At 46.8% G+C, this 14,776-nt stretch overlaps 1 protein-coding gene across 2 annotated transcripts; it reads right to left on the bottom strand.

Annotated features, from left to right (window-relative positions):
- Positions 1-570: 570 nt before the first annotated feature.
- Positions 571-11,063, bottom strand: LOC114701537 (ras-related protein Rab-19). Of its 2 annotated transcripts, none has more exons than XM_037203631.1 (4): positions 10,869-11,063; positions 7,480-7,667; positions 3,362-3,545; positions 571-1,383 (listed from the first exon to the last, which is right to left on the bottom strand). In XM_037203631.1, the coding sequence occupies exons 2-4, from the start codon at positions 7,642-7,644 to the stop codon at positions 1,115-1,117; spliced, it is 618 nt and encodes a 205-aa protein (XP_037059526.1). In that variant the 5' UTR covers positions 7,645-7,667; positions 10,869-11,063; the 3' UTR covers positions 571-1,114. The 2 variants fall into 2 exon arrangements, with proteins under 2 accessions (XP_037059526.1, XP_037059525.1); XM_037203630.1 differs by having other exon boundaries at positions 7,444-7,667; positions 10,869-11,059.
- Between the last annotated feature and the right edge of the window lie 3,713 nt (positions 11,064-14,776).

Here is a 14,776-nt window from a genome sequence, read left to right as displayed (position 1 = left end):
TCATATCATATCATATCATATCATATCACATCACATCACATAACAAGACCTAGGCTGGCCTCATTCAGTAATGTAGCCAGGATGACCTTCAACTTGTGACTCTGGTCTCTGCAGGAGCTGGGATTACAGTCTTGTGCCGCCATGCCTGGTCCTCCTCTATATTTGTGTCAATTTATGACTTTTTTCATCTATTTATTATTTGTGTTTGCAGTGCTGGGCATCGAAGCTAGGATGTTAGACGTGCTCACCAAGTGCTGTCCCCTCTGTTTGTAGTTCTGAAAGCGGGGGCCGCCCCACCACACGATGACGGTAGCAGCTGTTCTTTGGCTGCATCTTATGGAAGGTGACGACGCAATACTGTTTGCAAAGAATCTATAGAGCAATTTTTTTTTTTTTTTGCTTTTTGAGACAGGGTTTTTCTGTACACTCCTGGCTGTCCCGGAACTCTCTCTGTAGACCAGGCTGGCCTCGAACTCATAGAGAGCCACTTACCTCTGCCTCCTGAGTGCTGTGATTAAAGGCGTGCGCCACCACTGTTTGGAGACTTTTTAATTTCAATGCAGCACTGACTTCTGTGTAGTAGATAATTTAATGTTTTAGGAACTCAGGGTAAGCATCTCTTCCACACACACACACACCCATGGTCAAACACATCGACAGGGTGGAGCCAGTTCCATCTGCCTCCTGGTTCCTGACCATTTGGCAAGATGGCATTTCTGGCCTTGAGCCAACAGCCCTTGCTCCCCGGGAAGAAGACCAGGCTGTGGCTGTCAGGAAGCAGTCTGGCTTTTCATTATAGGCCTTCCCTCACCCCGTCCTTCCTTGGCTGTTTCCAAATCTAGAACGTTCCAGTATCCTCTCTGCATATTGCTGCTCTCTCCTTCTTTCACGGCTGTCTTTGTACAACAGAGAAGCAGACTCCACTATAAAACAGTTGAGGTGTTGGGAGACAGAGACCAGGACTGGGAAAGTCCATCCTAACCCTTTCCCCCCAGGGCCTGAGTCCTGGAGTCCCCAGGAGTCCGTGAGGACAGCGGCGTCCCCTTCCCTCAGTCTGCCAGGAGGAGGGCTCGGCCTGCAGTGCTACCTGGAGACGCTGGCCTCCCACACATGTTCAGCAACTACAGCGGGTGTTCTCGCTGGGGCCCTGGGCCACAAATATTGGGCTGGAATCCTGGGAGAGACCTTGCTGGATGGGCTCCCCGTACAGGTGCAGGCTGTTGCGGGCAATTAACTCCTTCGCCATGAGCACGAAGACTTCATCTATGTTCCGGGACTCCTTGGCAGATGTCTCCAAGACAGCCAGGAGGCCATACTTCTCAGCCAGTGTGCAGGCATCCTCAAACAGGACGTGCCGCTTCGCCCACAGGTCCGATTTGTTTCCTGCAGATGGAAGATGTGTAACTATAACAGTGATATAATCTGCCTTTATCAAACAAACCCTCTCCCTCCCTCCCCCGTCCCTTCTCCTCCTGCTGTCTTCGTACTTTTTTTTTTTTTTTTTTTTGGTTTTTGGTTTTTGAGACTTTAGAGCCTGTCCTGAAACTCACTCTGTAGCCCAGGTTGGCCTCAAACTCACAGAGATCTGCCTGCCTCTGCCTCCCGAGTGCTGGGATGAAAGGTGTGGGCCACCACCAGCTGGCCTGTCTTTGTACTTTTGAAATTTTTTAAAAATTACATTTATAGACACAAAAAGCTACACAGAGAAACCCTGTCTGGAAAAAAAAAAAAATTGCATTTATAGCCAGGTGGTGGTGGTGCATGCCTTTAATCCCAGCACTCAGGAGGTAGAGGCAGGATAATTTTTGAGTTTGAGGCCAGCCTGGTGTATAGAGTGAGTTTCAGGTTGGCCAGGGCTACACAGAGAAACCTTGTCTCAAAAAACTGAAGGGAAGCCGGGCGTTGGTGGTGCACGCCTTTAATCCCAGCACTCGGGAGGCAGAGCCAGGCGGATCTCTGTGAGTTCGAGGCCAGCCTGGGCTACCAAGTGAGCTCCAGGAAAGGCGCAAAGCTACACAGAGAAACCCTGTCTCGAAAAACCAAAAAAAAAAAAACTGAAGGGAAAAAAAAAGGAAGAAAAAGACAAAAAGATTACATTTATTTGTTGTGTTGGGAGTGTGGTGTACTCATATACCACAGCACATACGTGGAGGTCAGAAGACAACTTTCAAGAGTTATTTCTCTTGGGGATTGAACCCAAGTCTTAAGGTTTGGTGGCAAGTGCCTTTATCACTCAGCCATCTTGCCCACCCCCTCTGTGTTCTTTGAGATAGGTTCTCATGTAGCCCAGGCTAGCTTGAACCTGGTTACATAGTCACAGCCCATAGGTGGTGGCCCAGGCCTTGCTGATGCTTTTATAGAACACCAAACGTACCGGAAGCTGATGAATTCTCAATTCTGAAATAGTTGTCCCTCACTACCATGTCCAGCCCTTTGATAGACATCCTAAGAGGAATTTCATATGCCTAAGAACCTTATAAGGCAGACATTAGCATAACCTACCACAAGAAGTCGACTCCCAAACTTTTCTTTTTTTCTTTTGAGATAAGATCTCAGTGAACTTTGACCTCACTGACTCAGATAGACTGGCTGGCCTATGAACTGGACGGATCTCCCCGTTTCTAGGTCCATGAGTGCTGCAGCACCTGACTTTGACCTGGGAGCTGAGGATCTGAACTCAAGTCCTCATGTTTTTACGGCAAGCGCGTCATTGGCTGAACCACCTCCCCGGCCCCTCCTGAACTCTCCAGTTACCTGCCTCATCATCCAGAGACCTGGGATCACATGACCAATTTCCAGTGAACCTTTTAGTTGGTTTTTAAAGGTTTCACTTAGGAGTTGGCACACTCATAAGTAGTCATTCATTGGCCGGTCACATTCATCTGAGTGGCTCCTGAGACAGGGTTTCCTGGCTGTCCTGGGGCACTGTGTAGACCAGGCTGGCCTCGAACTCACTGAGATCCGCCTGCCTCTGACTCCCGAGTGCTGGGATTATAGGCGTGCGCCACCCCCCCCCCACCCCCCGCCTGTACTCAGTCCAATCTTTATTTAGTTTACTTTATGCTTTATTGTGCATGTGGGATTGAGTTAGTTATCACCAGGAAAGTTTTCACCAAATTGTGCTGTGCTTAAATATGCCTAAAACAAACTACTTGGGGTCAGACTTCTGAAGTCTGAACCCATACCAGCTACTTAGTCCTGTCAACTCAACTGCCTTTTGCCTCCCAAGGATGGTTATTCTGCTGGCTGCGGTGGCCACGCTCTCCACCTTTTAGGATTTCATAGTCCACTACTGAGGAAAGCAAGTTGAGCACGGGCAGAGGCGGGTCAAGAAATGCTAACTGCTAGGGAAATGCCCTACCAATCAGCATGATGACCAGGTTAGCCGCTCCATATTTCTCTATCTCATGAATCCAGTGAGGGACAGACTCGAACGTGGACCGCCGCGTGAGGTCGTAGGCGATGATAGCTGCGTGGGCACTTCGGTAGTAGCTTTGGGTGATGGTACGGAAGCGCTCCTGGCCCGCGGTGTCCCACACCTGCATCTGCGGGACGGAAGAGAGGACAGGAGTTAGAGCCACGTGGACATCCCTTCATCTAAGTCACCTTACGCATCGTTTCCTGTGGGCTGGCAAGATGGCTCAGTGGGTAAAGGTGCCGCTGCCAAGCCTGAGGACCTGAGTTCGATTCCTAGGACCAATAGATGGCGGGAAAGAGCCAACTCTGGCAGGTGGGCCTCCAGCTGTCTCACACATACACACACATACACACATACACACACACACACACAGTGGCAGGCATGCCCACACAGGCACACACAGCAAATAAGTAATATACTTTTTAAAAGAACAAAGCCAGGTGGCGGTGGCAGTGGCGGTGGCGGCACACGCCTTTAATCCCAGCATTTAGGGAGCAGAGGCCGGTGGATTTCTGTGAGTTCGAGGCCAGCCTGGTCTACAGAGGAAGTTCCGAGAACAAATAAATCCCCACATCTTACTGCAATGTATTCAGATTCAGCAGGGCCAGGCAGGGCCAAAAGGTGCTTCTGGTCTAGGAATCACTGTGCTCTTCCACTGCTTGGAAGATTATTTATTTCTGGGTCTTTCCTTTTGACATCAAACATTCCTTGGCCTGGGTTTTTCGGTTCATATTTCTACTTTACCTGTTGTGGGGAATCCTGGCAAAAGGGATAGTGTAGGCTGAACTGCATTGATTTTAAAGGACCGCTCAGACCGTTCACATTCAGTAGCATCCTTATCACAACGTTCTCCATTGTCCCAAGCATGGATCGCATCAGCACCAACTTATACACCTTCCAATAGTGTCTGAATTTTAAAAAACATTTTTTTTAAGAATCATTTTATATGTTTTTACTTTTGTGTGTGTGTGTGTGTGCACCACATCTATGCCTGGTGTCTATAGAGGTCAGAAGAGGGCATCAGATACCCCTGAACTAGAGGTTATGAAGTGGAATGGACTGTTTTTGATTTTTTTCTTTTTTTGAGACAGTTTCTCTGTATAGCCAGGATATCCTGGATGTCCTCAAACTCACAGAGGTACACCTGCCCCTGCCTCCCCAAGTGCTGGAATTAAAGGCGCAAGCCACCTCACGGCTGGCATGCATTGTTATGAACTACTATGTGGGTGTTGGGAATCAAACCTGGATCCTTTTTGAGAGCAGCAAGTGCTGTTAACCACTGAGTCATCTCTCTATCCCTGTGTATAAACTTTTTTGTTTTTAAGATAGTCTCATATGGCCCAGGCTGGCCTTGAGCTCAGTATGTAGCTGAGGTTGGCCTGAAACTCTTGATCTGCCTGCTTCTGCCTCCCAAGAGATTATAGGCATGAGTCTCTATGACGGGCACTGGTCACTGGCATATGCTTATGCTGTTTATATAAAAACTGATCATTAAGCCTGGCTTGGTAATTACAGCTACTCATAAGGCCCAGGCAAGAGGATTTTGCTTAACATGTACAAAGTCCTAGTCACAATCCCCAGTATCAGAAAAAAAAAAAAAATACATGTCTGAGGCTTGGGGGCCATACACATGCCACAGTGCATGTGTGGAGGTCAGAGACAGTCTCGGGTCGTCAGGCTTGGTGGCAAGGGCCTTTACCTGCTGAGCCTTGCCAGCCCCTCTCCCCTTTTATCCGTTAAAGAAAAATTGCTAACACGTCACCAAACAGGAGAGAATAGAAAAATGAGTCTTGAATCACTGCGATTCAGTAATTATCAAGATTTCCTCCTTCAGCATCCTCCTGTGCTGCTCTTTGATAGCCAGTGTCTTCAGCTGGCCGCACATCAGCACACAGACGCGGTATTCTCGTTAGCAGCTGGCCGCACATGAGCACACGGACGCGGTATTCTTGTTAGCAGCTGGCCGCACATCAGCACACAGACGCGGTACTCTTGTTAGCAGCTGGCCGCACATCAGCACACAGATACAGTAGATAGTTTCTTTTTAGTTTTTTTGAGACAGGGTCTCATGAGGTAACCTGGATGGCCTGGAACTCATGAAGCAGACCAACGTGCTAGCTATAAATTTGTGGTCATCCTCCTGCCTCTACATTTTGAATTCTGGACTTAGCACTACTCCAGGTTACAAATAAACATTCATTTACATAATCACAATACCAACAATTCCCTGCTGTCATCTAATTATCTACACCATATTAAAATTTTCCCAATGATCCCAATATCTTCTTAGGTATTTATTTATTTTGAGGCAACGTCTATGTAGCCCAGGCTGGGTGCAAACTTGTGACCTCCCTGACTCGGCCCTTTCAGTGCCAGGATTACAGGGATGTGACAGGATGTCCCACTACTTACAGTTCTTTGAGAGTAACAGTGGGCATCTACATATAAATCTATACGTGAGTTCTTTGTCATTACATTTTATTTATGGGGTGTGTGTGTGTGTGTGTGCAAACGCACACGGGTGCACCATGGTACACAAGCATGTGTGGGTACAGGCAAGCTCACAGTCAGCAGGGAAATGATCCAGGTAAGGGAGGTACAAATGAACTCGGTTCAGCCTGACTTAGTTAGCCAGTGCTGGGCCAGACCTTCGGAGTCTGACACCAGGTTGTTTATTTTAGCCGTTATTTAAGCACAGCACAATTTTGGAAGAATGTTTTCTGATGGCAATTAACTCAGTCCATTGTGTACAACAAAGCTTAAGACATGTTTACCTGAGACTTTTTATCAAGTACAAATGGCTTCCTCCATAAAGATGGATTCTGTTGACTTACAAACAGTGCTCAAGATTTAGGGTCTAGGAAGAACGACTGAGGTAAACATAATGCCTGTGGGAGTTGGGCCTGGCCTGGCCTAAGATAAAAGAGAACCTGCCAGGCAGTGGTGGTGCACACCTTTAATCCCAGCACTCGGGAGGCAGAGCCAGGCAGATCTCTGAGTTCAAGGCCAGCCTGGTCTACAGAGAGAGTTCCAGGACAGCAAAGGCTACAAAGAGGAACGATGTCTTGTGGGGGGTGGGGGGGGGAGTCACTTAGGCTGTTTATTCAAGTACAAGTGGCATCTCTCCTAAAGGATGGGTTTAATGGACTTAGAAGCAATGCTCAAGATTTAGGGGGAAAGTCTGGGATAAAAAAAATATAAATTCTGGGGGATCTGGGTGAAGCCTGGCCCTACAGAGAGCAAAGGATCACCAGTTTGCAAACTACATTTTTTCCCAGGAGGAAGAGAGGGAACATCTCTTTCCCTGAAGAGATAAGACTACGAGTCTGACTAGATTCTCCAGTGCTTATCTGTGTACACATGGACCTCTTGCCCTCTACATGTGTGTAGGTCAGGGCAGAGTCCTTCCTACTAAGGCCCAGGGAAGGGAATCAGGTGATCAGACTTGGTGGCAAGCTATCATGCTGGGTCTGACTTTGTTCTTACAAAATTTGTGAAGTAAGTTTTTTTCTGGTCTGTGGCCACTTTTTTTTATTTGGTCATTGGTCTTTTGTCTGTTTATTTTTGAGACAGGGTCTGGCTAGCCTTGAACTCACAAAGATCCAATTGCTTCTGCCTCCCATGTTGGAGGATTAAAAGCATGCACTACCTCATTTAACTCTATATTTTTGAGGGTCCTCACTATGTAGTAGCTCAGCCGGGCTTGGCACTCAATATGTGGCCTCAATCTCCTTGCCTTAATCTTACGCTGGGATTATAAATATGTACCATCACACAGTTGCTGGTGTTTTTCTTGGACATTTATCAAAATTCCCTTCGTGTCAAAGAACCTAGTCTTTCTTTCTATTGCAGATATTTGCAGTCTGTCATTCCTCCTTTGACTGTTTATCACAGTTTTGGTTTGTAGAAATTATGACCTTTAGGTAGATGTAGCAATATCCTCTTTTATGGCTTCCATGTTTATACCTTACTTAAAACAGGGGCTCTAGCTCAGACAATGGAACTACCCCTGGTGCTCCTCTGACCTTTACTCTCTTGCCGTCTATCTCGAGGGAGCGCACCGTGAAGTCCACCCCGATGGTGTTCTGCTGGGACTCGATGTAGACTCCAGACTTGAAATGCTGCACCACACACGTCTTCCCCACATTGGAATCTCCGATGAGGATGACCTTGAACAAATAGTCCACGTTCTCATCTGCTGCTCTGGCTGAGCTGGAGAACTGCATGGCTCTGGCTTCCTAGAACAGACCTAGGGAGGAAAGGCGGCAGTCAGTTTTTCTCTAGTGAGCACCCACCAGGCTCCTGCAATGGGCCTCCAGTAGAAGACAAGCTGGGTAGTGAAGTGTGGGAGCCCGTTCTGGGGTTCCTCGTGGCTTTACCAGCAGGTCCGAATAGAGGATGATCAGGACCACGGGCCTGAGTGCAGGTGTCTGAGATGGCCTGCACTTGGCTGTGCTGGGGGAGGAGGTCTTTTGCTCCACCCCTTGGCATCTCTATAAAAACCCTGGACCAGAGACAGTCCGGGCCCGTTGGAATAGGTTCCAGGCCCTCTCGAGGCTATCCTTTATTTTCTATCTGTTTATCTCCACAAGATTCTCTGCTATAAATCCTTCTATCTAATATTTCCTGCTGCTCGCACTCAAGAAAACTCTGGGAAGCTGTGGGGGTGGTGGGTAAACGCCCCACAGTGAAGGATGCCAATGACTGTTGAGGCGTAGAGAGTTGCCCCATAAGCCCCCACCCCAGGTATATGTGGACACAGCTTCAGAAAAGCCCTCACACTGATATGGCCATTCTTTGATGGGAACAGAGTGCAGTCAACTTTACCGAATCAGAGACCCGAGGAAATCCCATTCCTGAAGATGAGGTGCCCAAAAAGTAGGATGGTGAAGGTAATGGCTACCTGGCATGAATAACTCCCTGGCCATCAGTCAGGTGGAAAACATGCCCCCAGCCACCAGAAGCCTAGCTGCCCAGTCAACTCATGACAACTGTCAAGATTTGACTGGGAAGCCAGCTTAAGGAAGAGTACACAAGTGCGCTGTGCCTGAAGAGGCCAGAGGTCTTGGGTGCCCTGGAACTGGAGTGACAGGCAGTTGTGAGCTTGAAGTAGATGCTGGGAATTGAACTTAGGTGCTTTTCGCCTTGGAACCATCTTGCCGGTACCCACGTAGCCTTTTTATTCTGGGTAGTGCTCCATTTTTCTCAAACAGGAAATTAGAATTTTGAGGATATTTTTAAAAACTTTAGTTAGAAAGATATGGCCGGGCCAGGTGTGGTGGCACACAACTTAAATCCCAGCACTCAGAAAGCAGAGGTAAGTGGATCTCTATGAGTTCAAGGCCAGCCTGGTCTACATAGCAAGCTTTAGGATAGCTGCATAGTGAAACTTGGTGGATGGGTGGGCGGGGGAGAGCTCCATGGGAAATTCTAGCATGGAAAAGGAAATAGTTTAGAGGTTTTTATTTTTATTTTATTTGTTTTTTTTTGAGACGGGGTTTCTCTGTGTAGCTTTGGAACCTGTCCTGGAACTCACTCTGTAGACCAGGCTGGCCTCAAATTCACAGAGATCCGCCTGCCTCTGCCTGCCGAGTGCTGGTACTACTGCCTGGCAGCTTAAAGGTTTCTAATGTTGGTATTTGCCAAACTTAATGATTATCAGAATTAGCTGGAGGAGATAATTAAAAATATATATTCTTAGAACCTACCTCAGACCAATACATCTATCTATCTATCTATCTATCTATCTATCTATCTATCTATCTATCTACCTACCTACCTGTCTACATATCTATAGTAATTTAACATATATAGTAATTTATGGGGCTGAAGAGATGACTCAGTAGTAGTTAAGAGCATTGCTTGCTCTTTCAGAGGACCCAGGTTTGGTTCCTAGCACCCACATGATGCCTCACAACATCTGAAACTCCAGTTTCAGGGGTCCAATGCTGTCTCTGGCCTCTATGGGCACTGCATGCATGCAGAGCACAGACATATATGCAAACAAACCATCCATACACATAGGATAAAAATAAATACATTAAAAACTTATTTTATGAGTGTTTACATTAAAAAAAAAAAGTCAGACACAGTGCCATGTGCTTGTAACCCTGTCTCTGGGGAGGTGGATACAAAGGATCCCTGAGGCTCCCTGCTCAGCCAGCCTAGCACACTCAGTGAACTCCAGGCAAATGATAGGTCCTGTTTCCAAAACCAAAGTGGACGGCCCTGAGGACAATACAGGAGGTTGACCTCCGGCTGCCACGTGATGTGTACACACACGAACTCACACAGATAAAAATTGAAACAGCAGACGCACATGTCCCCGGGTGAATCTGATGGGATTTGAGAACCATCAGTCAGTAAGTACACCATCCGCCTGCATCTACACTCCCACTTGGCGCAGCTCTGTTCGGCACTCACCTGTGCTTAAATAGCTTCAACCTCAAGGAACTCGATTTCTCCTGAAAACAACTGTTCCCTGGGGAGCTCAGGGTTCCTGTCTGCCTTCCCAGAGTTCCCATTGCTCCATAGCAGCATGTTGAATTCCTAGTCCACATGATAACTCAGCAGATATTTCAAGCTGCAAGCATATTCCAGAAAGGGCAGGTGCTTCGGCAGTGAAACCACCACTCACACATTTTGCTAGGTCTCCTTACCAAACATCTCACGAGACCAAAATCCCCAAAATACTTTGGTGATTGAATTTGAGGTTCAGGAAACTGTTCCTGTCCCAAGACACCCTCACCTCTCATTGATTTATTCTTTGGTTTTCTGATGCCATAGAAAAGCCCATGCCAAGCCAGGCAGTGGTGGCGCACACCTTTAATCCCAGTACTGGGAGACAGAGCCAGGCGAATCTCTGTGACTTTGAGGCCAGCCTGGGTTACAGAGCGAGTTCCAGGACAGGCACCAAAGAAACCCTGTCTCAAAAAACCAAAAAAAAAAAAAAAAAAAAAAAAAAAAGAAAGAAAGAAAGAAAAAAAAAAAGTCCATGCCTATATTGACAGACAAATAAAAATGCATACAAATGCTCCTGTCTATTTTGGCAGACAAATAAAAATGCACACAAATACGTAGTCTATACTTTCGAAGAAACCAAAGGCTTTAAAGAGGCCAGTGACGGTCTAGGCCCCCTGGGTGCCCCTGAGATCACCTACGGAGAGATGATCCCGCAGAGATACAATCAAACCACTTTTTTACCCTTCTGCGTCTTTTCAACTAAAGAAAGCCATTCTACTTCCGGCATCTTACCACTGTAACTGGAGCTGAAACCTTGTTTCCAAGTCTCCTTTCTCTTCTTTCCCCTCAAAGTGCCCGGGCTTTCACAAAAGCCCCGCTTCAAGTTAAAATGCAAGCCCTGCAAGGAGAAACCTGCGGCGGAGTCCTTCCAGACAACACCATTCCACATCCCCGCAGCCTCCACCTCCTGGGTTCACCTGTTGCTTACCTGTCCTGTCTCACCTTGCTGGCTAGCGAGCAGGTAGTGTTTGCTTTTTTTTTTCTCCTGGTTTCCTTGCAGCCCTCGGTGCCCTTCTTCCTCCTGCCTTGCTGCAAGGTGGGAACTGTAGTTCCGGTCCCCGGCGTCAGGTTCGGTGGCCGGAGAAAGCGAAAGGGAAAGAAGGGCAATCCCTCCCACCTGCAAGGAGCCTGAAGCCCTAGGTGAGGTACTGACTAGGACCTAGCGCACACAGCTGGCTTGCGCGCCAGAATTGGTCAGATCAGGAGAAAGCCCAGAGAGGAACTGCCTGTCACTCAACTGACACCCGTTAAGCTGCCCTGTTCCTTTTCTTTTCGCTCTGCATCCTTCATCCTACATCCTGCCTGATACGCTTGCTTGTTTTTTTGGTTGGGTGTTAACTGAGATGACATCCACATAACGGAGGACATTGATCTGGGTCTTGAGTGACTTGTTTTGAGAAATCACTGGAAGAAAGGAGGTGCTCAAGTAGCTTAAAAAAATAAACCAAAGGTCCATAAGATATCTCAGTGGGTCAAGGTGCCTGCTGCCAAGCTTGAAGGCCGGAGTTCAATCCCCAGGACCCAACTAGTGGCAAGTTGTTTTCTGACTACACAAACACATGCACACAGGCAAAATAAATAAATGCAAAAAAAAAAAAAAAAAATTCCAAACCAAACAAACGAAAAGCCCCTAAATTAAAAGAACGTAGAACAGTTGGGGATTTAGATTCATGATAGAATACTTGCCTAGTAAGTATTTTTGTTTTGTTTTGTTCTCAGCACCAAAACAAAATAATAAATAAAATAAAGATGCCTTACTGCATACGGGTGTGTGTATGAGGGGAGGGAGTCTCAAAAGGTCTACCACACGGCAGAGACTAAATTTTTTTTTTTTTCCGAGACAGGGTTTCTCTGTGTGGCTTTGCACCCTTCCTGGATCTCACTCTGTAGAGCAGGCTGGCCTCGAACTCACAGAGATCCGCCTGCCTCTGCCTCCCGAGTGCTAGGATTAAAGGCGTGCGCCACCACCGCCCGGCGCAGAGACTAATTTTTAAGAGTAAGAAAACTTAGAATTGATTAGTCCTTGATGCTGTCAATAGGAGCAAAGATCTGAGATGATTTTTTCCCTATTTCTACCCAAAGAGTCTATCGGTTCTAGACTGCATCAATTAAAGCACTTCTCAGAGCCTATTGTAAGAACTAAATCTTCAAGCTGGAGAGATGGCTCAGTGGATAAGAACTTGCTGCTCTCCCCGATGACGATGACTTGAGTTCAGTCCCCAGCATTCATGTCACAGAGCCCTCACACAGGAGACGATTGTCCCCTGTTTAAGAGCACTGTGTCTCTGATGCCTTCAAATAACCTCTAAGTTGTGACTCATCTTACCCCAAATTGCACCCACACAAGGACTTTCAGGAGTATCTCTTTGAAGCAAGGTCACTCAAAGCTGGGACACTGTCTAAGGCTGCTGCCGCCTGTGGTTTTGAGAGTCACTCTAACATGTGTGACTTGGAAACTGGATATAGGTCAAGATCTGCCACAAATGCGTGGGCTGGGGCAGGAAACAAGGCCCTGCTAAGTCACTGTCACTGAGGAGAGCTGCAAATGTTTCTTTCTTGCTTTTGGTAATGATTATTGTTAAAAACAAAGTCAGTTGACTCAGACCCAGCCCACCTTGCACACTGGGAGAGCGCCTGGAGGTGGAAATCAAGTGTTAAAATAGCCTGCTGGATACCTTTCTACCTCATTTTGATTTTTTAATTAATTAATTTAATTTTTTTATTTATGTGAATGAGTGTGTGTGTTTGTGTGTGTGTGTGTGTGTGTGTGTGTGTGTGTGTGTACCTGAGGAGACCAGAGAAAGGCATAGGATCCCTCAGAACTTGAGTTATGGCAGTTGTGAGCTGCCTGATATGGGTGCTGGGACTGAACTTGGGTCCTCCAGAAGAGCAGCAATTGCTCTTAACCACTGGACCCAGCATCTCATCTCCCTTTCTACTTTATGTATTATTTATTTATTTGTTTGGAGCTGAGGACAGAACCCAGGGCCTTGCACTTGCTAGGCAAGCGCTTTACCACTGAGCTGAATCCCCAACCCCTCTACTTCATTTTTAAATCCACGAAAGAAAAAACCGAAATGCAGACAATTTGGAAATCCACTCACTGGTTTTGCTTTTTGCCTACCTGTTTGTAACGGAGGCACTTCCATCGACAACCTAGATGGATATGTTCCCTCCCTGACCTGAGTCTCCCTCCTTTTTAAAAAATTTATTTATTTATTTTAATTTATTTTATTTTACTGTGTAAGGTATTTTGCTTGCACATACGTCTGTGCACCATGTGCGTGCCTGGTGCTGGAGGAGGTCAGGAGAGGACATTAAATCCCCTGGAGTTATAGACAGTTATGAGGTACCATGTAGGAGCTGGGATTGAACTCAGGTCCTCTGGAAGAGCAGCCAGCTCTCCACGCCCTCATTGTCCTTTTCCTGTGCCCCCTGAGCTGTACAGACATTCTGATGTCTCTCTCTGTGTTGGGGTTTGGGTGGCCCTAAGGCTGTCCACTTTGGCTCCTTGCTTCTACCTCTCCTCTGCTGGGGGATCTTGTTGCTGTGGCTTCAGCTTTGACTAAACGTTGGTGTGCAAGTCAAAAGAAGTTTGACCAACTTCACCAATGCCACGAGAGTAACTGTGAAATGAACCTGGTTCAGGAGTGCCCCAGAAAGCAACACTTGCCATGTTTGACCACTGTGACGGGAGTTCCCGCAGAGCTGGGCAGCTGGTTTGCCTCCGGGAGTGTTGTTAGCACCTGGGCCTGGATCTACCCTTTGTGACGGCTACCTTTTGTGTCCTCACCTTTGGTTGGAAGTATGTAAATCTTCTATGAGAGTTCCTAAATGTTCAAAGCCTATGCAAAACTTGGCTGTGGGAGGACTCAGAAAACTGAGCTGTCCTGTGACTAGGAATTGCTTTGGCATTTGTCTTTTTGGGGAGCTTGAGATAAGAGGGTTTGGTATGTGGAAATTGACTTGCTAGGGTGTAAATAGTGCAACAATAAAAAAGCCTTTTGCAAAGCTACAGTCAGTCAGTTCGCCAGGGCTTGAGTTCCCTGCAGCTGCAAGGCTAAAAATCATCATAGAATGACCCTGTTTCTTCCACGAACCCGCATGAGCCAAACATCTGACACAATAGACCACATGGAGGTGTTTCTGGAGCATGCTTAGATGCCTGTTGTGTTTATCATTTTGGATTCCTGCTCTGAGTGTTGAAAGTATAAGGAAGCGCTCTTCTTATTACCTGGTTTTGGACACCCTGCAAAAGGAGAGTTGGTGATGGCAGTGGCATCTTCCTCCTTCTCCTCTTCTTTCTTTCTTTCTTTTTTTTTTTTTTTTGGTTTTTCAAGCAGGTTTCTCTGTGTAGCCTTGGCTGTCTTGGAATTCACTCTGTAGACCAGGCTGGCCTTGAACTCACAGAGATCCACCTGCCTCTGCTTCCCGAGTGCTGGGATTAAAGGCATGCGCCACCACAGCCTGGCCCCCTTTCTATTTTTATTTATGTGTTTATGCGTGAGTGTATGCCATGTGTGTGCAGTGCTCACGGAAGCCATTTGAGGGCGATGGGTCATCTGGAGCTGGAGTGGTTGTGAACCACCATGTGGGTGCTGGGAACCAAACCTGAGTCTCCTGGAAGAGCAGCCAGTGCTCTTAACTGCTGAGCCATCTCTCCAGACTCATTTTAAAAATGGACTGATTTATTTATTTAATCATCTCTCCAGCTCTGCTGTTGGGAATCTTAATATTCATGGTTTATTTAGGTGGTGTGTTGACAGGGTTTATGCGAACACTGACAGGTAAATGTGCCTACCTATATGGACAATTGCATTTAATTAAAAAATATAA

The sequence above is a fragment of the Peromyscus leucopus genome, chromosome 3 (genome assembly GCF_004664715.2).
Source record: "Peromyscus leucopus breed LL Stock chromosome 3, UCI_PerLeu_2.1, whole genome shotgun sequence".
In the NCBI taxonomy this organism is placed as follows: Eukaryota; Metazoa; Chordata; class Mammalia; order Rodentia; family Cricetidae; genus Peromyscus; species Peromyscus leucopus.
This window is presented reverse-complemented; position numbering and strand designations above follow the sequence as displayed.